This window comes from Cololabis saira, chromosome 13, assembly GCF_033807715.1.
Source record: "Cololabis saira isolate AMF1-May2022 chromosome 13, fColSai1.1, whole genome shotgun sequence".
In the NCBI taxonomy this organism is placed as follows: domain Eukaryota; kingdom Metazoa; phylum Chordata; class Actinopteri; order Beloniformes; family Belonidae; genus Cololabis; species Cololabis saira.
The window spans coordinates 32,197,089-32,220,101 of NC_084599.1; the positions used below are offsets into that span (position 1 = coordinate 32,197,089).

The 23,013-nt window shown below is 40.0% G+C and overlaps 1 protein-coding gene across 1 annotated transcript in view; it reads left to right on the top strand.

The window, feature by feature from the left end:
- The window catches only part of LOC133458602 (collagen alpha-1(XXIV) chain), a 130,872-nt gene that overhangs the window by 35,166 nt on the left and 72,693 nt on the right, over window positions 1-23,013 (top strand). The window contains exons 6-14 of the mRNA XM_061738670.1: window positions 6,156-6,209; window positions 7,925-7,978; window positions 10,670-10,714; window positions 11,871-11,924; window positions 12,178-12,222; window positions 13,668-13,721; window positions 15,909-15,953; window positions 16,425-16,478; window positions 17,497-17,541. Coding sequence (XP_061594654.1) covers window positions 6,156-6,209; window positions 7,925-7,978; window positions 10,670-10,714; window positions 11,871-11,924; window positions 12,178-12,222; window positions 13,668-13,721; window positions 15,909-15,953; window positions 16,425-16,478; window positions 17,497-17,541 — 450 coding nt within the window. The remainder of the gene's footprint in view (window positions 1-6,155; window positions 6,210-7,924; window positions 7,979-10,669; window positions 10,715-11,870; window positions 11,925-12,177; window positions 12,223-13,667; window positions 13,722-15,908; window positions 15,954-16,424; window positions 16,479-17,496; window positions 17,542-23,013) is intronic.

Here is a 23,013-nt window from a genome sequence, read left to right on the forward strand (position 1 = left end):
CCTGCCACCTACCCCAGACATACTTTTTTTTATTATTATTAAAGATTTCTACACTGAAATTTGACAGCTTTGGTCTTTGGTTTTGCTTGTTTCTCTAAGCTATACTTCATTAGCATCTATATTTACACCATTTTACTGGAGCCTGATGTACATGAAGTGTTCTTCTGCAGTTTAGGAAACAGTTTTGACATTTTCCTGTCAGGTATCAGTTTAAATAAGACAGCCATAGATAGGTGATAGGTACACAAACCATTTGATTCCTAACATTTTAATAAACACTTGATTTTTCAAAAATCATTGTCTTTGCCAATTAACAATTTTAGCAGGTAATGCAATCTAGCTTTATACTTCAGAGGAAGTAGAAAACCTTTCTCACTAGAAACCATCTGCATCTTTAGTTTCTTTTTCTTGTTTTGTAGGGATTTCCCTTTAAAGCGTTCCACACTTCGATATAAAATCAATCTAGATTAAGCTTCTTTTTTTTTCGTACAACAAATGGCATCAATTATAGTGACTAATGCGATTGATGTGTTTTCCCCTAAAGAGAACAGACTATGTGAAAGTGGAGCGGAGCCAGACACGGCCAGATGTGGACAAGCGTCCCGGTAATGAGCCGGCGTAGGTTTCCACAGCGTAGCAGGGAAGACACACGGGTAGTAGATGATCTGGACAGTGTACTCTTAGTCCTAATCATCATTATTGCTCCTTTTGTAGTGCATAGCTGTTCCCCTCGCCCCCTTTTTTTAACCCCTCAGCACTGATTGCATTATACACAAAAAAGCAGAGAAAGCATCCCTGCTGAACTTTTTCCTAGCATGGTGTCAGATACGTCGACACCACAGAACAGTGATGCGGGTGAATTCGTAGATGTCTGTGGAAACTTTATTCACCAAGTAGCTGCACGGGCTGTTTTTGTTCAATGAAAACCTACTCCCATGCAGTCATCAGATACTTGCAAGCGCTCTGTTTTACTTCTTGGTTGGTGAAACGGCGGCGAAGATTGATTTGCTCTGTGTCACCTCTGACCTCGCTAAGACGCTGTGAATATTTGGCTGAGGTTTCCCTGAATGGTTATTGTGAAATACTTGGCCACCTGCTGACTGATCTGTTCCTTCGGCCCGCTCGCCCACATGCATGTGGACAAATACAGAGTCTATCTAATACCGCTGTGACCGGTCAGTGAGTCACACTCATTCCTGGGAACCCCTTCTGGAGATAGGAGATTGAGAAAGCCTTTGTCTCTTTCACGGGGGAGCAATCTCGTGTGGGAATGTGTTTGGTTGCCACGACACAAACGAATGAATATGCAGTAGTTACTGGTGTTGAATGTAGCTGATGCAAGACGTTACTTCTGTGTGTTGCAAACCTAAAAGCGCCTGTCTGTCTGTGTCACGCGCGACTGGCTGTTTTGTCAAACAGGAAGGAACTCCGGTTTTATATTTTGAAAGAATTTCTGCTCGCCCACCCCTGAGCTTATGTATGCTTCGCTTGCTTCCAGTCAAAACTAAATGCTCAAAGCCAAGGAAGATAATACCTGTTTAAAGTGGGGATAGAGATAGCCGTCGTGGAGAATGTGCGAGTGTGAATTGTGACAATGTGGCCGGAATCAACCAATCTAAGAGCTTCATATCTGAGCATCTCTAAACTCTGGATGGAAATCTTGTGTTTAATGAGTCAAGAATGATTTACACCAGTTTGGTGTGATTATTTGGGGAAGATTTTTATGCTCCAGCAGCTCGACCTGTTCCCCTGTCGGACTAACACGTGTACGAGGAGGAAGAAAGATGCCAAATCTGCATTTTCACCAGCAATATGATTGAGCCAACGAACATCTATCTTTTTTTCTTCTCATCATTTTAACAACACAGAGCAAAAAAAAAAGAAAAAGTGCTGATGAAAGAAGGAAATACATCCTGCAACACTATGTATCTGGGGAATTTGAAGCATTATTGCTTACAAAACTGCTTCTTGACGCTATTCAACCGATCGAATACTCTATTATTGGGCAGCTAACCTAATTCTGTTCTTCTTTAACACAAAGAATTGATTTGGTTCCTCCGGATTTGACTTTATTATCCAGCTCGGTCATACTCAGAGGCACTCAGCCAGAGAAATTAAGCAAGTGACGTAGGTAGAGCTACGACCAGGCTAGTCATCTAAAATCGTGTGGGGTGGAGTAGGAATGTCGGCGAGTGACTGCTGCTGGTTCCACAGTGACAATATGTTGAGCCTAGGGCTGTTCGATTTTGCCCAAAAATAAAATCTCGATTTTTTTTCTCTCAAAATCCGATTTTCGATTACGATTACGATTATTTTGTGAATTGACAAAAGGCAAAGAAATTCAAAGTTCAATTCAAATATGCTGTTTTTTTTATTGAACATTTGCCCCATTGGGCTTTTTATATATTATATGTTATATTTCCAATTAAATAAAACAAGACATTTTCTAATTAAACTAAACTGGGTATTTGCATGCTAAATAATAATGCAACCCATGAAGGAGGTAGAGGTGTGTAATGTCAGTCATTACATTTGCTATTCACATTTGCAAGTTTTTTGCAAGGAACACGAGCCGGTTTACCGCATCTGGCTTGAGGGATGCCCGGTGGCATGTTACAACGCCCCCTCCTACACTAAAGAGCCTCTCCGATGGGGCACTTGTCGCAGGTATTGAGAGGTATTTCCATCAATCATTAATATGGTATCAATCATTAATATGTGTGCAGACAAGGTTAAAAAATAAATAAATTAAAAAAAAAAAAAAAAAAGTGAAAAATCGATTTTACGATTTTCACGTTTTAACATCGTTCTAATTACATAATCGCAATTATGATTTAAAATCGATTAATCGAACAGCCCTAGTTGAGCCGCGTTGATCCGCCTCGTTGCGATCAGTTCGGTACGTGTCATACCTGCGGAAGGGACAGATGTCGGTCCTAAGGGACAACAATCTCCACAGTGTTGTCAAAGTAGAGTAATGAAGCATCTCCATCTTTATCTCCAACTTCAACTCATTCTGCACTGACTGAACTTTTGAGGCGGTTCAACTCTAAAATCGGTTCTTCTTTTCTCTTCACTGAATTTTCTAATATCACTGAACGTGAGAAGCACCAGAAGTCACTGTTGCTGAAACCAAAAAAATGACAGACAAATGGACTGACAGCAAAGAACAGAGGTTATTGAGTCTACACTGGATGATCTAACAACCTGGGGTAGCTCCAAACATGACGTGTCATAAAACTGTACCGAAAAGAGGGATCTGAATTTGGAATCTGCCAGTCTGGTGTTTTGCCAGTTTGATGCTCCGAGATTTGTCAAATGTAAACTCTCTCATGCAACTCTCGTAATAGCTCTACGTGCGTTTGAGTTAGTTACAGTAGGTCCAAATTTACATTTGCATGGTAGTTCAAAGTCGTACACGAGTCTCTTAGGAGTCCGACTCCACCTGAGCGATATTGGCCTACTGTTCTCCTGTGGTATTTTGGCCAAGCCATGTCACAGACGTCTCATTAACACCTCAGGAAATTGTGTAAGCTTGGGGGAAAAAAAGAGCATAATATGTCTCCTTCAAGGCTTTAGTGTTTACTGTCTTTATGTATCAGATTTCATTTGCTGTTTTGATGGTGTGCATCGCCCAGCGTGTAAACTGCCGCTGGCTGACAGCCACCCTCAAATGATCCTTATGTGACAAACTGGAGATTTCATTTTCCTCTTGATGATCGCAAACTGTCCAAGCCCCGGAGCAGCTGCGTGCCCTAAATCAGTGTTCTTCTTCCACAAAACTGACGCTTTTCGCTGTTCCTCACTGAGTGTTATTATGTCAGGGAGCCATGAGCGCTCACATTAGTGAAAATAAGTTTGCACGAATAGATTTCTCAAATTCTCTTCTATTCTATGAGTTGGGCTGCAGTCAGTCAAATGTAACCGACACTTTTGATGTTTCATGATTTATTTACAAGTTGGCTGTCTACCCACAACACATTTCTGTTGTTGATATCGTTAGCTTTAATAGCTTGCACACATTTTTAATCAACAGACTTTTTTACTTATATAAATATACAAGAAGTCGTAAAAATTCACACAACACAATTAAAATGTCCATATCATCCAAATATATATAAGAACTGATGCACGGTGGCACAGCTGGTGGTGCAGCCACCTCAAAGCTACAAGGTCCCGGGTTCAATTCTCGCCGGCGACGCTGTGGGCGCTGAGTGTTTACGCCATGACTTCAGCGCCCACACCCTGGGTGGGGTTAGCGAAAGGGCCTTTCTGTGTGGAGTTTGCATCTTCTCCCCGTGTTCCCTTGGGCAGCTAATGTGAGCTACTCTCAGAAAAACATGCACACAGTCCTGGGCTACACATGCCCCCTCTGGCCAGCCGGGGCCCCAGATGGGGTGGGGAGGATCTGTCCGGAATAACGTGATCCTCCCACGCGCCACGTCTGGCCAGAGTGCAGGGCCCTCCCAGGGTTGGCAAAGGGTGAGCAATGCCCAGGACTGACTTAGGTCAGGTGGCCGTCTCCTGTCCCCGGTTGGGGGGGTCTCTAACGTGACAGGTGAGGGAGTCTTCCCACAAACGAGAGCAGTGCTAAAGCAATACCTACATGCTGGGGGATGAAAGACAATATATTTTGTTATCCCCATGGAGGCAATTTGTTTTACTGTCAGTCTTTTCTCTTACTTCTTGCTTTCATTTTATTACTTTTATTAATCTTTTTGAGGGTAGGCAAATAATAAGCTTTGCTTCAGCCTACACCTTTTTCGGTCTAGATGGTATTTGTATATTGGAAATTTTTTATAAAGTTTTCTTTGAACAGTGTATTCGTTTTTTTGTTGTAATTTTTATTGTTTTTTTTGTCATGTCATGACCGAAATAAACGAAACTAAACTAAAAAAACAAAAAAAAACTAATAGAGTAAGGACAAGAACCCAGTGCATCATGGGAGGTCCCCCAGCAGTCTAGCCTTATAGTAGCACCACTAAAAGGATCAGGGCTCAGGGCACCTGATAACTATCAAAAAAAAAGAGAATGTTTTCAGCCTAATCTCAAAGGAAGACAAGGTGTCTGTTTGGCTAAAGGTAATATGAGTCGTTTCAGGTAAACGGGAGCAATGAAGGAAACAAGTTGGGGCTGCGATCTGGGACTGTTGCATCCAACAGTTTGGCTTCATTTGATTGGCGATGACATGAAGAGATGAACAGTGTGAAAAGAAATGTTGCTTCTGCTGAAATGGAAGCTTGTTAATTCTGCTCACGTTTTCAATTCAGCAGTATCTTAACATCTTTGAAATCACATTTCAAGTGAAATAGACAAGCCGTGTAGGCTTCCTCCATCCATCCATCATCTTAACCCAATATTCCAATGCAGGAACATTAAAAAAAAACATTTGTTGATATTTTACATCATCAAGTCTTGACGTTATAACAAAAATAACACAATATGGATGAATCATTCAGGATACGTGGGTTCAAAAACATTCTGTCTAAAAATACCCATGATTTTAACAATCGCACTTCTGGACTTTTTGGATGTAACTATAGCAAATTTTAAATGCACATCAGCCAAGATTGATGTGTGGCAATTGTAGCATCCATGTCACAAAAGGCCAAGTTTGGCCGGATAAGTAAATTAATAAATAGAAATAATCCTTAAATGGGCCGCGTGCTCCTCTGATAACCAGGCCATGATAAGTAATTGAGTGGGGGAAGTTTAATTGGTTATCTAATATTTCCATTTTCACCCTTATATATGGAGTTTCAATCAAATCTGTGGAATTCAAAGTATAATCTGCATCTCTGCATGCTTTTTAAAGTTTTTACCACGGTGTCATGCAGTCATGCAAAAGAGAAAGTAGACCCTTTTTTGCTTCTTTGGTTTTATTTATCAAGACAGTACTAGTATTAACAAAAGCAACTTAAATCTTTTTTTTTTAAATGTTGAAACAATATCATTTGTCTTTTTCCACTGTACTTTTAGGCAGATAGTTTTTCCATGGTATTATCAGTCAGTTAACTTGACTTCTCTGGATGGCTTTGCTTGAAAAAAAAAAAAAGAAAGATAAATCAAAGAAAGATGGCAAAAGTGGGTTCTGCCAGAAGTCAATATATCACAGATTAATTTAAATTGCTAAAAGCTTCTTGTAACTTTTTCAGGGTCCAAAGGGAGACCCCGGGCTGTCTCCAGGCCAAGCTCCACGCGGGGAGAAGGTAAGAGATCTGCCAGCAGCCTCAGTGTTTGGCTTCCTGTCCCTCCGCTGCTCTCCAGGCTCCTCTCAGCCTAATCACTCTCACTTGGATGGACCCTTGTTCTTTTTTCCCTCGAGTCACATAGTTTTCCTTAATTTGCCCGCTGATCACTGGCAGATCTTTGTCACTGATGTGGATTTCATCGTCAGTGATTTGAGTTAGGCTTTTCTTTTAAAAGATCAAGAGATTGTTGGCGCAAATCGTAGCATTTGGAAGATTTATCTCAAGTAGGAAAGACTCTTAGTTTTTTAAGAGCTTCATGTTTCATAAATTAATTTTAGATGTTTTAAAGTTCATCTAAAATTTATTAGAACGCTTTAACATTTCTAAGAGTCGGGTTTTGCTCCTTATCGTAATTCACTAAGGAAGTACTTCGAACTCGCCTTTGTTCATCTCTTAGTCATTTTCGCTCTGTTCTCTTTCTCTCTCTTCATCCTTGACTCATTTTCTTCCAAACACCATCGCAGTAATCATTTTCAGCCCCACTAAGTATCTTGAACTAATTACAACCCAAAAACATATTTTTTCTTCCAAGTTTTAAGCCTTTATGCATTTGCAGAAAACCCCTTTAAAAAGAAAAACAGAATGCCCTAAGCTTCTTGCCGGGGTAGAAAGACGCATCTCGAATTTGATTTCAAACCAGATCTGCAGTGTGTGTCCGTGCAGAAGTTATACAGCATCTTGCAGATGTTATAGCCACAAATGGCTGCAGACATGTTTTGACTTTAACTGGGATATTCCCTGACCAAGACCCTCCATAGAGCTGATAAACACCGGCCCACTTACAAGTTCTGAAAGGCCCAGTTGGACCAGCACCAACCGTTTCTCCTCAACTCACCTGAATGAATGAAACATTGAAGTGCTGAATGTTGTCTGCAGTATTTGAGAAGAGGAAAAGAGATTTAATTAACAGCAACATGTCGGGAAAAGTAAGTGCTTTGCTCTCTGTGGGAAGCGAGAGTGGGAATATTGAGGCATTTCCTTCTGATATACATCTTGAAGAAACAAGGACATTCCAGTTTTCATCACTCTTTTCATCTGCTCTACTTTTACCCATAAAGCGAGCAAAGTCAGATCATCATAGTGTGCTTTGTGTTTATTTTGTCTTATGTTATTTTAGGTTTTATCTTTAGCGGACCACCTGAGCTGCTGCCCTGATGATGTGCTGGGCGTGTCACAAAGCGTGTCACAGAGCGTGACATTGACGCAGCACCCTTTTCAGGAGTTGTTTTCTTTTTTTTTTTTTTTACATAATCTGTCTGACCTCCGTTCTGTCTGTATCATATTATGTTTTTTTTTTTTTCAAACATTTGCAGCATATGGATTTGATTGAATGTTTCCACCTTTAAGTAAATATAGTAGACAGTTTTTATTTTTAATTAGTTTATCAGTTTTTCTTATTTTACATTCCACTTTGAATATTTTTTGTACCAAATTATGAATTATATTTTGAAACCATGCCCTATTGCTCAAAAGTAATTAGAAATTAAAATAAACTTAAATTTAAAAAGTTGGATGACGATCAGACCGAAGGAAATCAATCAATGAGTTCAAGTTATTAATAGCTTCTTTTTTTTTTTTAATCTCTTTTTTTTTTAAATCTTTTAATCTTTAATCTCTCGTCTTTGACGATATTGTGAATGTGACAAATTCTGCCCTATCTTTTTATATCTTAGGGTGACAGAGGTCCACCTGGTCTGCCGGGACCGGATGGATTTCCAGGACCACTGGTAAGTTTTACTTCTGACAAACTGCTTGTTGTCATAGCAGCTGTGTAAATGCTGAAATCAAAATAAATCCTAACATTTCCGTACCAAATATGAAGAAGCTGTGAGTTCTTTGTGGCGCTGAGGTCGCCTTCGTACTCTACGGCTGCATTTACGCTGCAGAGTTCAGGTGACCCCATTTCCCAGTTTCCTCTCTCGCAGCACTGACTGGAGGCAACTAGTTTAAAACTCAAGAAGAAACAGACCTTCCCAGAACACTTTCAGGCATCATTCACATGTGGAAATGAATCAGATATGAATCGGATGTGAGCATTTGCATCTACCATCCGATCTGATCACTCCTCCTCCTCCTTTACTCGCCTCCAGGAAGGCTTGGAAAGCAATGACTTGAATGATTTCTTCTGCTGTGTTTTCACACCTCCTTTCCCTTGATGGCTGCACCTGGTCCCATTTACTGCAGCAAATATATTTTTACTTTAGCTTTCTAATTGCAGGTATTAGATTATGTCTAAAACATGCGTGTTACCCGTTACGGTGCTGCTTCAGCCAATCACTGTGACCAGGAAGTGCTACATCTCCGGAGTGTAGTTCTTTACGTATCCGTCTATAAGATTGTTGCTTCACATTTTTACACAGTTATTTCTGCAACAGCTAAAATTACAAGTGTGGAATATCTGAAAAGTTTATGAAGTGATTGGTACTGGAGATGAAACAGAGATGTTGTGAAGTCGTTGATCACATTGAAAGGTCTGTCTTTTCTCTGTCATATATGCTCTTTATTAAAAAAAAAAGTATTTATTTTCCAATCGTTTGCTAAGTCAAATAATAATGGATATCTGATTAGTAAAATAATTTATAATTGCAGCTGTCTCTTATTTGTTAACAGTTCATATCCGGCAAGGGTACATTTAAAATTGAAGGGGACATATTCAGAGACATGGTGCATTTGGACTAGATTAAAGTCACACATGTCTTCCATAATTGTTACAATTTACCGCAGGGCCCCAGATCATTTTAATCCTTTGCGAATGGAGCTTTAGCCAATGTTTTGTTACTTATTTTGCTGTCTGATAACAGAGAATTAAAAAAAAAAATGCCGTTCATGAAGTAGTAGTAATACTAGTTGACAGTTTTTGGAGTGAAAAGACTAAAGACAGACTGTGGACAGTTAAATTCTTTCCAATAAACTGTTGCCCTTAAAGGTGGAATGTATTTAGAAACATTCCTCTTTTTTTATTTATAATCGTTTCAGGAGAATATTTATAAATGTTTTATTCCAGCTGAATGGGACAGATATGGGATGGATGTAATGAGTCCAACTCAGAATAGACTAAAGTCGTGATATTGCTGCTCGCGGTGCTGCGGCCACACAGCAGTCCCAGTAGCTCCGACTGAACTTGCCTTAACGTTACCTCCCAGGGGCCACACCGGTGTTTGTAGTCCCTGAACCTGATACACCCAGCGCATGAACTGTGCCCTACCAGGTATTTTCAGAGGAAATTACTGGCTGGAGCTCTATCCTCTTTACCCCTTTGTGGGCTTTTTTTATTGAGTGTGAAGGTTCAGATGTCACAGCCTTTCGGTGCGTGAGGGTCTCAATGGTTCTGTTCAAGAAGATCTGACCTGTCTTATGGATTTAGATCATTACATTAAAAAACGGACAAATAATGTTCTTAAAAGATGAAAAACTGTAATCTACTGCCAATAAATCTTGTTTTGGTAGAAAGACAGCAGACTTAGGGTTGGGATGAGTTAGTTTCATCTTCCTTTTATGGGACATTTTTGGGTGTAAATGTCATCTTTTATCTGTTGAACCTCACCCACAGTAGAGGAAGCATACTTTTAAAATAATACGTCAGTGGAAACTAAACACAGCATATCAGCAGGAACGCCTCACACTAACTGTCAAACACAGAAGAGGATGAGTGATGGTTAGGGCTTGTTTTTGCAGACACGTGCTCAGGGCAGCTTGTAGACATTGAAGATCTCTTAAATAGCAGAGGAGTTTTGTATTAAAAGTTGAGGCCATCTGTCCTGCAGCGTGACAGTGCTCTTCAGCAAAGCAGCAAATATACAAAAGATTGTCTAAAAAGAAAATAATCAATATGTTTTAAGAAGCCCAGTCAAAGTGAAAATACTTAAGAGACGTGTTTAAACTAATACCCACGGACTCAACAAACTAAAGTCAAATTGTAAAAGGAAATGGGCCTAAATGTATTTTGTATTGGAAAAACTAGCAAATGTGATGATTAAAAAGAAATTCTCTTCAAAAGAGAATGAAATATTCAGGGAAAAACACATCACAAGGGTCATTTTATTGCCTTGTTCCATCACCCACCCTCATACAGAACTCTACCCACAAATAAGTCATCTTCTTCAATCCAACAAGCTTCGTTTTTTCCTCTTTCAGCACTTTTACCCAGTCAGAATTCCCAAAGGCCGATCCGTAATTGTTTTGGAAATCCCCCGACTTGTACCACTTCTACCACCATTTCGTACCACACTGAGATTCTGTGTGAACATTTTGACATAAATATTTGATGGGTTGTGATGACTTTGATTGCACAATAGCATTTAATGGTGCTCATAACTTTAGCTTTTTGGTTCAAAGGACACGTGTTAAATTGCAGTCTTGTTCATGCTGTTTTTTCCATTGGAATATACTCAAAGTACTCTTTTCCTTTTATTTTCAAGGGTTCTAAAGGTTATGCAGGGCCACCTGGATCTCCAGGGGAACAAGTAAGTAATTTCTGTTGTGTTTAAAACTTTATGTTTTCCAGAATTTAATCAAGCTACTCCTGATTCGCACTGATTTTGAATGTTGCTCAAACTAAAGTACTAAAGTAGAGTACCTGTCCGATGCCCAAGCACGCTTCACCAGAAACCCTGTCCACAAGGCAAACAGATCTTCTCAAAAATATGTATACTTGATTAAAATGTGACTCAGCTGAAGGCATGTTAACCTGTGATTGGCTGCCTGGAGGATGAACTGATCTTCATCGGAAATATTTAAGATGAAACTGTCTTTTCAACATATGTTTTAGCTTTTTAGGAGGAAATAACAAAGAGCCACATGCAAATTTGGGACCTGAAGAGATTTGGGTTCTATGGTAACGTTCAGCCAGACATCAGACCTTAAATAGCTTTTAAGGGAGCATGATTTTATTCAACAATCAGCAACAACAGGAAAAAAAGTCATTTTTGTCCATCTGAGTAAGAGTTTAAAAGAACCCGCAGTTTTTCATTGGAGGGGGGGGCGAAAATACCTCTGGTAAGACACTACAAAACCTGCCAAAGGGAGTCTAACAAAGAGGTCGCGGTGCAAGGAGTTTAAAAGCTTTCCCTTTTTTATATTTGAAGATACAAAAGTTGGAACTATATAAATGATCTTTCTTACGTTTAACTTTATGCTTCATTGAAATTAAAAAAACCTTTTCAGATGCAATAAATTGAAACAGAGAAAAGTAGTGGACAAATTTTCATACCACCGTGCGTATGCACACAAGCACGCAGACGTTGCTTGTCTGCATCACAGGCCATTCTCATCAGTCTTAGCTCCCTGACCTTTTTTATTCATTTTTTTGAATGCCTTTTGCCTTTATGGAAACACACATAGCTAACAAGCAATGAGCCTCATTAAAGCTGGATGAAAAGGAGAGACAGTGATGGAGTTGGTGGGGTGGAGGTTGCCTACTTGTCTACTGTCGGACGACAAGGTAGTCTGGAGTGAACAGTGCCTGTTTTATTCCTGCAGGCAGTGTTGGTAGAGGTCTGCGTTTCTCCTCTTTCACTTTATCCATCCGGCTAATCTCCCCGTTCCCTACTCATTCACCTCTCTCTCTCTCTCTCTCTCTCTCTCTCGCTCTATCGATGCTTCCCTCTCTCTTTGCTGCAGGGAATACCAGGAGTTCTTGGGGAAGCTGGAGCTGCAGGTTACCCTGGCAGGCAGGTGCAGTGAAAAACACAAAAATTGTTCCTTCATTAGTCCTTAGATTATTCCTTGTTATACCAACAATGCAAAATAGAGCAAAATCATGATATCTGCTAATAAATTCTGCTTTCTGCAGTCTGTTTCACATGACCTTGTTGTTTAATCTTGATTTAAACAGTAAACAGTGTTGTTTTATACAATATCAAGACATGAATTGCAGTGACCTTGCACGGTTTACATGGCTCCCTCTTTAACAACTTCTCTCTTGCAGGGTTCTGCTGGGCCACAAGGTATACCCGGGCCTAAAGGTGTTAACGTAAGTATACGTTCTACCAGCAAGTCTTTATTCCCTGAAAGGATTAATACAGTGACAGACCCTTTGCTTTGCTCCAGAGATATTGATCAGGAGGCTTTTTAAAAAACTTTTTTTTTTAGCCATACTGCCTCATGAGATACCCCATGTGAGGGTTGGTATGGGTTTCTTTTTTTAAAGGGTGATTTCAACCTACTATGTTTCCTTTCTTGGAAAGGAATCCTCAAATTCAGGGGGATGTAGAAAAGAGGGGAGAAACAAGCGGGAGAAAGTATGAAAGACAAGAAGGGGGGGGAGGGGGGTCAAATGAGCTGCTGAGAGAAAGGACTTTATGTGTAGCGTGGCAACTCGGAGAAAGAGGATAGGTGGGATTACCGTGTCAGGCTGAGGCTGGCATGGTGAACAGGAGCCACAGAGACAGATAGAGCTCTGATAAGGTTGGGGGGCGAGTGTGTGCGTGAGAGACCGAGGCAGGGCGAGACGGTGCGCACAAGTGACTCATACATACCAATTACATCCCAACCCAACTCACATGAATATCTTAATGCAGAGAAAAGCAATGCAGGTTTCACCACCAGACTGGAAAAGTTCAAAACGCCAAGTTTTATATGTATGTGGACCTGTGATGGAGTGGCGACCTGTCCTGGGCTACCCCAGACCCTTTGGTCCTGGCTAGGGGTAAGCAAATATAGAAAAATAATGGGGTAGATTTTCATTTGCAGCTGATATTATCTTTATCGTTGGGCTTATAACGGCTCAACAGCTACAATAACTGACCCAGGGCTTTTCCTTGGACTCATGGGCATGTATCCTGTCTATGTTTTATTCAGTAGAACACAGCTCCAGTGCACAGCACAATATTCATGAGGTGAACTGCATCATTTAATCTATCAGTTACAGTAATTGCCAGACTTTGCCTGTTAACACTTTGAACAAAGAACACAAACGAGTGCACTTGGGACAAAATAACTCATAGCAGATGATTAAAGATACTTTTCTGCAGCTCTTCCCACTGGATGCAGAAGTGTCACAATTACACATATTTCAGAGGTCCAAAGAATACATGTAGAGTAGTTAAAGTCCCATAAGTGCATGATCTCCTCTGACTGGTGCATCCGAAGTCAAATTCCCTGTTTGATGTATTCAAACCCTGTCATTAAAGTCTGATTCTGATTCTGATTCTGATTCTGACTGTATTAAGGTTGTTCCATCCAAAAAAAAAGAGAAATTCAAGCTGCTTTATATTATTGTAGTGGAAATGATCAATTGCTCCTAGATGCCCCTTGTTAACCAAGGTGAGCAATAAATCCTGTTCTCCAGTTTTTTTACATAAATAATATCACCACCAGTGTATAATAATTTTAACTTGAAAGGATTTGCAAGTACTACTGTGAAATAAGTTTTTAACAACTGTTTCATAAATGACTTGTCATTTTTCTCTATTTCAGGGTTTTATTGGGCCTCCTGGTGTTGCTGGGCCACCAGGGCTGGAAGGAGAGAAAGTGAGTGATCTTTAATTGCTTTTTTGTCTTTTTGTCTTTTTACCATTTGCCTTTTTTTTGTTAAACTTTTGTTAGTATGCCTTTACTTGCAGTAATACGATGCAGATTTTGTAAATCTGATAGCGGCTGACATAATCACCGTTCATAAGTCGAACACAATATCTGTTCTGTTAACTCAGCGAAAGCACTGCACAGAAGTCTTAGACATTCCTGAGTCTTGTTGATTCACCAAAGTTATGATGACTTCCATTTCTATTCTCCAGTTTTTTTAGTGTACAGACTAAAATATACAGAAAAGTTTTACACTTAAACCTAAACAAAAGAGAATTGTAGTTAAAACTGCAATTATAAAATCATAAGAGATTCATTGTAAACATCTGTATCAGACACTCCCTTTAAAGATAAGGTAAGACATTTCGGGATGAGGCTTTCTCTGCTGATGTTTAAAGCAGAAATTCTACAAAAGATGAAACACTAGAGGATATCTTCAATGAATATGAATATAAAAATCACCTAGAATTACTTACCCTACCTTTTAAAAAGAGTTAACTGTTTAGTTCTGAGGGAGGTCAGAACAAAACACAGGGCTGACTTTTGCTTGTAGAGTCATTTTGCTCTGAACATTGCGTGGGTTTATTTTTTACGTAAATGTTATTTAGAGTTCCACTGATAGGGATTTTTCTACGCCAGTGCTGACCATCGAAAAAACCCATCTTAGACAATGATTGGCCAACTGATTGATTAGTCTACCTCCAATATTCTCCCTGCATTTTCTGTTTGTGTCTAAATAAAGTGACTGTAAAATAAGCTTTGGTGAAATAACAGGACTAAGTGTGCTGAAGACTTTTGCACAGTATTGTTTATATAAAGCGATCACTTGAACTGGACTGAAAAACCAGGGCTTTCTGGCAGGACAGTCTGAACTATTTGTGTGATACTTTTAATAAATTTGAAAACACATTTGGATCACATGAAACTTAAGACTTAAGACACATTCACTCTCCATAACTTTCTGTGTTGGCGCATCGCTGTGCTGTTCAGACTACACAACCTGCTGTCTTGTAGTTGTGAGTCTTGGATGCAGTGCAGTCGCCCAACTGGTTCCCCAACCGTTGTGTTTATTGCACATATTGGTATCGCAGTCGATGTGGGCACGTTGTATGGCACAGTCAAAATGATTATGATACGGGATAGCTGGAAGCTGTAACCGGCTCCTGTGTAGGGCCTTTTCTATTATGGGATGCACTATGTGATGTAGACTGAATGGATGCATAATGAAAACATTTCCTTTCCATACCATCCAGTTATTTTTCCATGAACTAAAGATGTTTGCAGTTTTTTGCATACTGGGTGCAAACAACAGTAAATCCCAGTACTATAGTATGCACAAGTAACATTTGATAGATGTGACTTGAAATACTGCATAACTGCCAGTGAAACAGGAGTTATTTATTTGAAAATAGGCTCAGGGAAGAAGTTAATGATGCAAGCTATCGTGCAATGGTTTGTTGAGGCAACAATTGAATCTAACATTTTTCTGGTTGCCATCTTGTGTTTCTTCTTCTTCATACCGTGCTCAGTGCTATGAAACAGTGTCTCCCCATCGCTTCCTGGGTTTCCCGTCCTCGCGGCGATGTCACTCAGTGTCCTCATCTGTTGTTGGCTCTACTTTGAATGAGGAGATGTCGAATGGCTGGATGTTTAGCACGCCAGATATCTGTCTGACGTTGACTCAGTTACTCAACGTCAAGCACATTTGAGCTGCTGAAGAAAACTAAGATATCAGTGGGAGGATTTGTGTTTCCATGATGTCATAAATGTCTTTCTTTTCAGGTTTCAGTCTCAAGGAAGTCATTATCTGTATGTTTTTATCATGAATTGCTAGATATGATATAATTCATGTGATAACTCCTGATTTAGTTTCCTAGTTTTTATTAAAGATAATACACTGTATACAGCCTGTGCGTATAGGATCATCCAAACAATAATATAAAGCAGACTGGCTTGGCTGTATTTTTTCGGGGATAAAATGAATATTTGAACTCACAAGATACAAATACACACTCCACCTTAAGTGGTAGGAAATCGAGTCATTTCACCCCGGTAATCTTTTTCCATTAACTTCCTTGCTTTTTCTTTTTTTAAACAGACAGTTTTAGTTAACCTTCCCTTGTTTTTCTCTTTTAGGGCATTCCTGGTCCTGCTGGAAAACGTGGCCCCAAAGGAAGACCCGTAATAATCAATTTTTTCTCTGTTTTCTGTCACTAATATGTGTATGTATATGTGTGTATACATATAGAGGCTGGTGATGAAAAATACTGTTAGGTTAAGATAGTATTGGAATGTCTGGGCTTGGCCCTCACCCTTCATAAATATAATGTTTTAAAAATAAGGTGTAGTTTCTGTGTCTAAGTTGCCAAGTGGGCAGAAAGCCCAATGTCTATTTTATCTAAACATTCGTAATGGAACGGTGATGTCTGGCTAACACGTGTCCAGTCTTGTTTCATTTATTAAAGCAGCAGTTTTATACCTTGTTCATGTAACTGGAGGATATACAATGTCAGTTAAACATATGTAAAGTCAAGACTGGCCAGGACAACAAACATAGCATAACATTTGAAAGGAAGTGATAAACTTAACTTAAGTGGTGCAAATGAAGGGTTCATGTTTTGTATATTAAATGTGGATGCACTTGTCTCACAGGGAGTGGTGGGTGATGTAGGAGAAAGAGGACCTCCTGGTCCGGATGGCAACGAGGTGAGTTTCCGCATCTTTGTGTCCTTCCTTTCTATTCGTCCTGTCCTCTGAGTGACAGACTACACTCTTTTTGTCTCCGTGAACTCAATCTTATTCACATTCTAAATACTTATTATGATTTTTCTTTTATGTTTGTGGAGATGTTTTGACTCAATTTCAACAAACGTCTTCTCATGTTGTTTTATACAAGAACATTAACAGCATGACAGACGATACTCATGAGCCAAATGTTCTGTTCAAGTCCACAGCCCCGTCAGTAAGGCTTTGTCCAAGTTAGTATGTTTTCTGCCGTAAAACGCCAACTTTTATCCATATTAGTGTTTCATTTCCATATCAGAAAAGATCCCCATCAACATGACATCAGGTGGTCACCCATGTGGGCATGCAAGAGTGAAAACTTCCTGCAGATGTTGTCTGGATTAAAGCTGATACTAAATCACATTATAAAAGTTTGGGGAATCTGAGACTGATCCAAAAGAGCCAGACCAGCAAATCATGAAGCAAACTATACAACTATGCTATTGTTTCCAAATGATTCTGGTTCTGTATATCCACATTACAGTATAACAGTTTCATTACTGCCTGAAATGGAGTCTGCAGTGTTAAAAACATTAATTTTTAAAGGTCCAACTCCCTGATGGCAGGTGTAACTATGAAAAAAAAAAACAATGATATTTTTATATATATATATATATATATATATATATATATATATATATATATATATGATGTGTGTGTGTGTGTGTTGTGTGTGAAGGTAAACACGCCGATGTGGACATGGCCTCTCAGTGTCCAGTTTTGTACAGTCTAAAGTTGAACACAGGCATTATGAATGAAGGATTCTTCAGTTTTGTTCAGTAAACAATTATATTGAGGAATCTTGGGTCTAAGATATACATTTGCTAAGATACTTTTCATTCAGCAGGTTCAGTTTTTCAAATGTTGCCATATAAATTTTTACTGTATTTGTTCTGTAAATGTTCTTCTGTGCTGAATATATAACTCCGATGTTTCACAGGGGCCTGTTGGTGGGATCGGGATTAGCGGCTTCCCTGGTCTGAGGGTGAGTCTGAACTTCTATTATCATTATTATATTTCCACAGGCTTGGTTTACCGGCAGGTTCTAGTGCTTTTGTAGGTGTGTCTTCGTCTGGTTCCCTGTGTATGTATTTGATGCAACTAATGTCAAAATGGTCAATCCAGACAGTGTTTAAAGACTTGTATGGTCTCATCCATGCATCTTTTTCTTTTGTATTTTTGTTCTTAAATTTAGTAGAGTGAGTTCCGACAAGATTGCTTTAATGGCATGTAGTGAATGACAAAGGTCATGTCTGAACCTGGGATGGCTGATTAAGTTACTTCAGCTTCTGCACATGGGCCACAGACTCAACTACATGAGACATAAATGTCCAAAGCAGAGGTGCATGTTGACATTCACCTCTGCTGCTCCCATCCCCTCATCAATAGATTCTGTTGTTTCTTTTATAAATGTTTAAGCTGACTTGCCCATTGTTCAGTCTGCTTAACTGTGCTGGGCATATGTGTGATTTTCTGAAGTGACCAAATACGCTGAATTCTGACGTGACATTGGCCTGTCACTGTGGTTGGTTTTCATATCTGAACATATCTGTACAGAGCCGTCTGGGAGATTTGCGAGGCTCTGTGCGAAATGGCCGGGGGGGGGCCCTTGAAATTTTTGGGTTTTTTGGGTCGGATCGGGTGTCTATATGCGCAATTTTAACTCTCCAATTAGCAAAATACTGGATACCTTCCCCTGCCTCATCATCATTTGGCTTGCCTCGACGCGGGGCCCCACGGGAGAGACCCGGTCGCATCGGTGATTTTTGTAACAGATTTATCAAACGAGCCTTTCAGAGAGGCATTAAACTCTTCCATTTTCTTTAGTTTTTTTCTTTTTTCATCCCCTGATGGAAATTTCCTGAATCTGTCTCGTTCTCTCGACATTGTGTGACAGTTTGTTCCAACTCCACCCATCTGGATCAGAGCAGCTTGTGTCTGCGCTTGGTCTGATCAGTTGTATTGAACAACAGACACGTGCATCATTGCACATATATTTATTGATATGCACAGACTAGTACACATTTAGGTACGTAATGGAATGTGACTGTTGATATTTATAAGGGAAAAAAGGAAATAAATAAATAAATTAATTAAAAAAAAAACGGCCCATAGCGTGAGGCCCCTTGCGGTCGCACGGTTCACACACCCCTTGCGGCGCCCTGTATCTGTACAGTCACATCAGAGTAAAATGATCCAGTTTCCACATGTTGACCTCATTCCAGCTACTTCCCATGATGCTGTATTTGCTGTCTTAAGTGTTTTTGTCTCACAAAAGGCACCTGGGGGGAAGAGGCTGACTCATCCCCCTAATACAGGATACAGGAGCTTTTGTCCTGTATCTCTGTGGTGTTTCGATCAAAACATTTGACATACATTTTGAGAATACTTGGCCAACCTTTGACAAAAAAGAGCTTAATATGTCTACTTTAATGGTATTCTGGGGTTTAGATGATGAATAACAGGATGTCCTGTGTTGCTCCAGGAGCGATGAACATAAACTTTAATGCGGCCAGCTATTTTTGGTTCATCCTGCCAAATCACTTTGCAGTGATTTTGTGTTTTTAGTGACAGAATTTTGTTTCTCACTGTTTGCCACTATTCAGGTGGCTGCCAATTAATAGTCCATGAGTTTAGCACTTGGCCACTGTTGAGACTGATTATTCCACTGGGGTTCAACGGGATGGGTTTCTGAGTTTCACACGGGCTGGACATGTTGAAATACTCCAGGCGGTGGGAACAGCTTATGAAGGCCAGCTGAGCAGTACGAAGGACATTTACCATGTGGTAGGCTGACAGACGGTGGAGCTGGAGTGTTTTACGGCATACAGTGTCTCGTATCTTTTCATGTAGGTCAAGCTCATTCCCACCATGCTTTGTTTTGACTTACATACTTGCAAGATGAAGCACTTTGCACTCGGTGAAAGCCTCAGATTTGCACGCTTGTGTGACATGAGATCAGATCAGAGCGAGGTGGATGGGATGAAACTGCACGACAGATCTCAGAACAGGCGCTTTCTGGTCCTTAAACTGGCTGCTGTGAACACAGCAGGGTAGGCTTGTTTGGAAAGGGAGCTGCTGTACAAAATCTCCTCAACAGTTTGACCAACACAGATATTTCATATGGACCACACAATGATTTTAAAAAGTAAAAAACCAAAAAGTGTCCAATTTATAGGGAAAATCTTTCTTTGTAATATGTGTGTGTGTGTGTGTTTAATTTGTGCGCACATGTATGTAAGTGCGTATGGACATGACCAGTGTGTTAGGTCCTAAATATTTGCCAGTTGGGGGGACAAACACATCCATCCTAAATGAGACACATTACCAGGAAGATAGAAGTTCTTCTTTTTTTATTTTTTTCTGTGATGTGTCAACAGCAGAATGATGATGTAGCATTTTGTTTCAGGGCTTTTACGCCTCTGTTCCACCTGAGGAGGTAGCAACCGAGGTGTAATGAGAACTAAATGAATCTGGTGTGAACTGATATTACACAAAGGCACAATGGAGGAGCAAGAATGAGTGCATTCATCGTGCAGATGATTAAAGCAGTGGATCACAGGAGTGATGACAAAACTGTTTGGCGATGCTTTTATGCTCAAAATACGAAGCGAATGTGGACGAAAGTGTCACCAGGTCAGCTACAAATGCAGCCTGAGTGATGGATGGATCTGAGTTCATCTTTGATGGTGTTCAAACCTTGCATCGGTGTTGGACATTCATGTGATCCGACACTCGTACTGAACAGGATCAGTGATAATAAAGAATGAGCTCTGCCTTTTCTTGTCATCTTCTGGACGCATCTCTCCCGGTAACTGTGGGTCCTAGTTGGTGGTGCTGATCTGCTCTAGAGGAAACAAATAGGTCAGAAGACACGGCTGGATTTCGGCGTGGTATGGCTAGTGCTGGCCAACGATTAAAATTTGTAATCTTAATGAATCCATGATTTCTGTAATTAACTATGTGATTAATTGCGATTAATTTATTCACACATTTTGTGCTGTTCTAAATTACCTCAAGGTATTTTTTTTATGTTTTTAATACTGTTAACAACCTGAGAAAGGGCAAATATGCTGCTTTATGCAAATGTTTATTCAACTTTCCACAAAAAAAGCTTTTGACCTGAATGTAACATTCCTTCATAAATACAAACACAATGTAGTCCCCAACTTTACACTTGTAAAGACTAACTTAAGACTCCTTGTTTTTTTAAGCAGCTCAATGTAAAACAATAAACCATATGCATCATAAACATATGGAGGAAAATAAAAGGCTCAAAAAATATCCCCTTCTCCTAAGCGGGATCAAAACAGGGGGATACAAAAACAAAATTACAAACAAATAAAGTGCACATGTAACAGCAGGGAGTAACTCAGCCTATAAAATGCAGCCATTTCCTCACCTGATCCTCAGTGCTCAGCCATAAACTCATGCGAATCGCAGTGTGCGTGCGCCTGTCTGTGCGCGTGTGTGTGTGCAGGGGCATTATTGAGTTTTATGTTTTATGTAAAGGGCTTTGCGTTGCATTTTTTATTTTGTAAGAAAAGCGCTTAACAAATAAAGTTTGATTTGACTGGTCCTTTTTTGCAAGCTGCTACAGCGTTGTCTGCTTTTGACGAGGGGTGGGGGCGGAGCGGCGCGGCGCTCTCTGTTCGTGTGTTTTACTGCAAGTGGTATTTGAGACTCGACGTACTTCGATGGTAATTCATTTCAAATCGACATGCAAATAACTTTAGTCTTGTCCAGCGACCCATCTGCATCTTTTTGAAAGCCGTTCAAAACTCCCTTTTCATTCTCCATCTTTCAATCCACCATACGTTTCCTCAGGCTACGGGTGCCGACGAGCGCCAGAAATTTTGTGCCTTTTTTTTTTTTAATCGTGCGTTAAAAAAATTGTCGGCATTAAGAGGACGTTAAGTTAACACGTCGTCAACGCGTTAACTTGGACAGCCCTAAGTATGGCCACTTTTATTGGGCAGTTGTCAGAGGTCTGTTGGAGATACAGTCCGATTAACGTTATTACTTGTTGTTTGAGACACGTTTCACTTCTATAAAAAGAAATAGGTTTAATGATTCAACATCCTTTGGTTCCATTGGCCTTGAATACACATATATTTTAAAGACGGAGGTTGTTTTATGAACAAATTGACATAGCAACAATAAAATTCAACACAACAAACAAAATACAGAAATTGAATCGATCACATTCTATTGAGAATCATTTATTGTTAACTATGTTTATCTTTGTTACTTAATCACATAGGAGCTCAATAAAACTATATTGTTAAGCCTTTAAGACGTCCTCAGTAATTAGCAGCTTTTGTTCAAGAGAGGAATATAATCCACACGTCGCCTGACCAATAGATCAACGCTCGTCAAATTGTGGAAACTTACAACCAATGGCTGGTGGTTTGGTGAACTAATGCAGTCTTAACAACAAAACAAAACAACATCCAGGCTTCATGATGCACATAACAAGTCCATTGTTGCAAATGCAAGAAAATAGGACTCAGCAATTTCAGCCGTCATGTTTGCAGCCCGTAAATCTTACCATATGCAAAGTTACTCTTAGAAAGCACTGTGTCTTTTACACCAGTGAGGACATAATGTAGACTAGACAGCCACAGGACAAATGGAAAACACGGCAGTGTTTTCACTGCAGAATGTAAACTGCGGGAGACTTGAGTTCACCGAGGTCTTTCAACACATATTCCTGTCTGCAGAACTGACGCAAAAGCACATGGGACCTTCCCCCGTACGACCGCGCCAAGCTTCAAGCTTCTGTTGTGCTTGTGGCATGAAATTTCTTGGGATGTTTGAGAGGTCGCTGTGAGGGACAGAGCAGACGCAACAGACGGGATGTGGTTTCCCCAGCGTCACTTTCTGGCTGGAAGTTCTCTTCACAGTCAGAACAACCCCTTACTGACCCAAACAAGACAATCATTCACGTTACACAAGTGGGGCAAAACATAGAAAGATTATAGCACTTTTAACTATATCCGTCACATTTTAGCAACATTGGATTATATCACTTTCATTCCAGTTTTGAACTGAAATGTTAAGTCGGCTCCAACACAGACCTGATCAGTGCTTTTTTCACAAAAAAGAAAGAAAAAAAAAACTGGATTAAACCCTGTGACCTCACCCTTCAGTTTTCTGTAGTCTGTTTGAAGCCATTATTTAATTTTTTGTGGACTGCTGGACTTTGCCAAATTGGCGGGAGATGACTGCTCAAGCTGGGTTAATCCAAAACGCTGCAAATGGATGGGAAAAAAGAAGCAAAACTGAGATACCACGAGACCGCGTCCATCTTAGCTCAGTTACGACAAATTAACGTTGTGGCCAACATCTATCATGTGACCCGTTCTTTAAATCCTCTTTGAAGGACGAGGAGAGAAGGAGGCCTCCGGAGGAGCTTAGTGCGTAGGAAACACTTCTAGTCATCCTCACAGCTCCC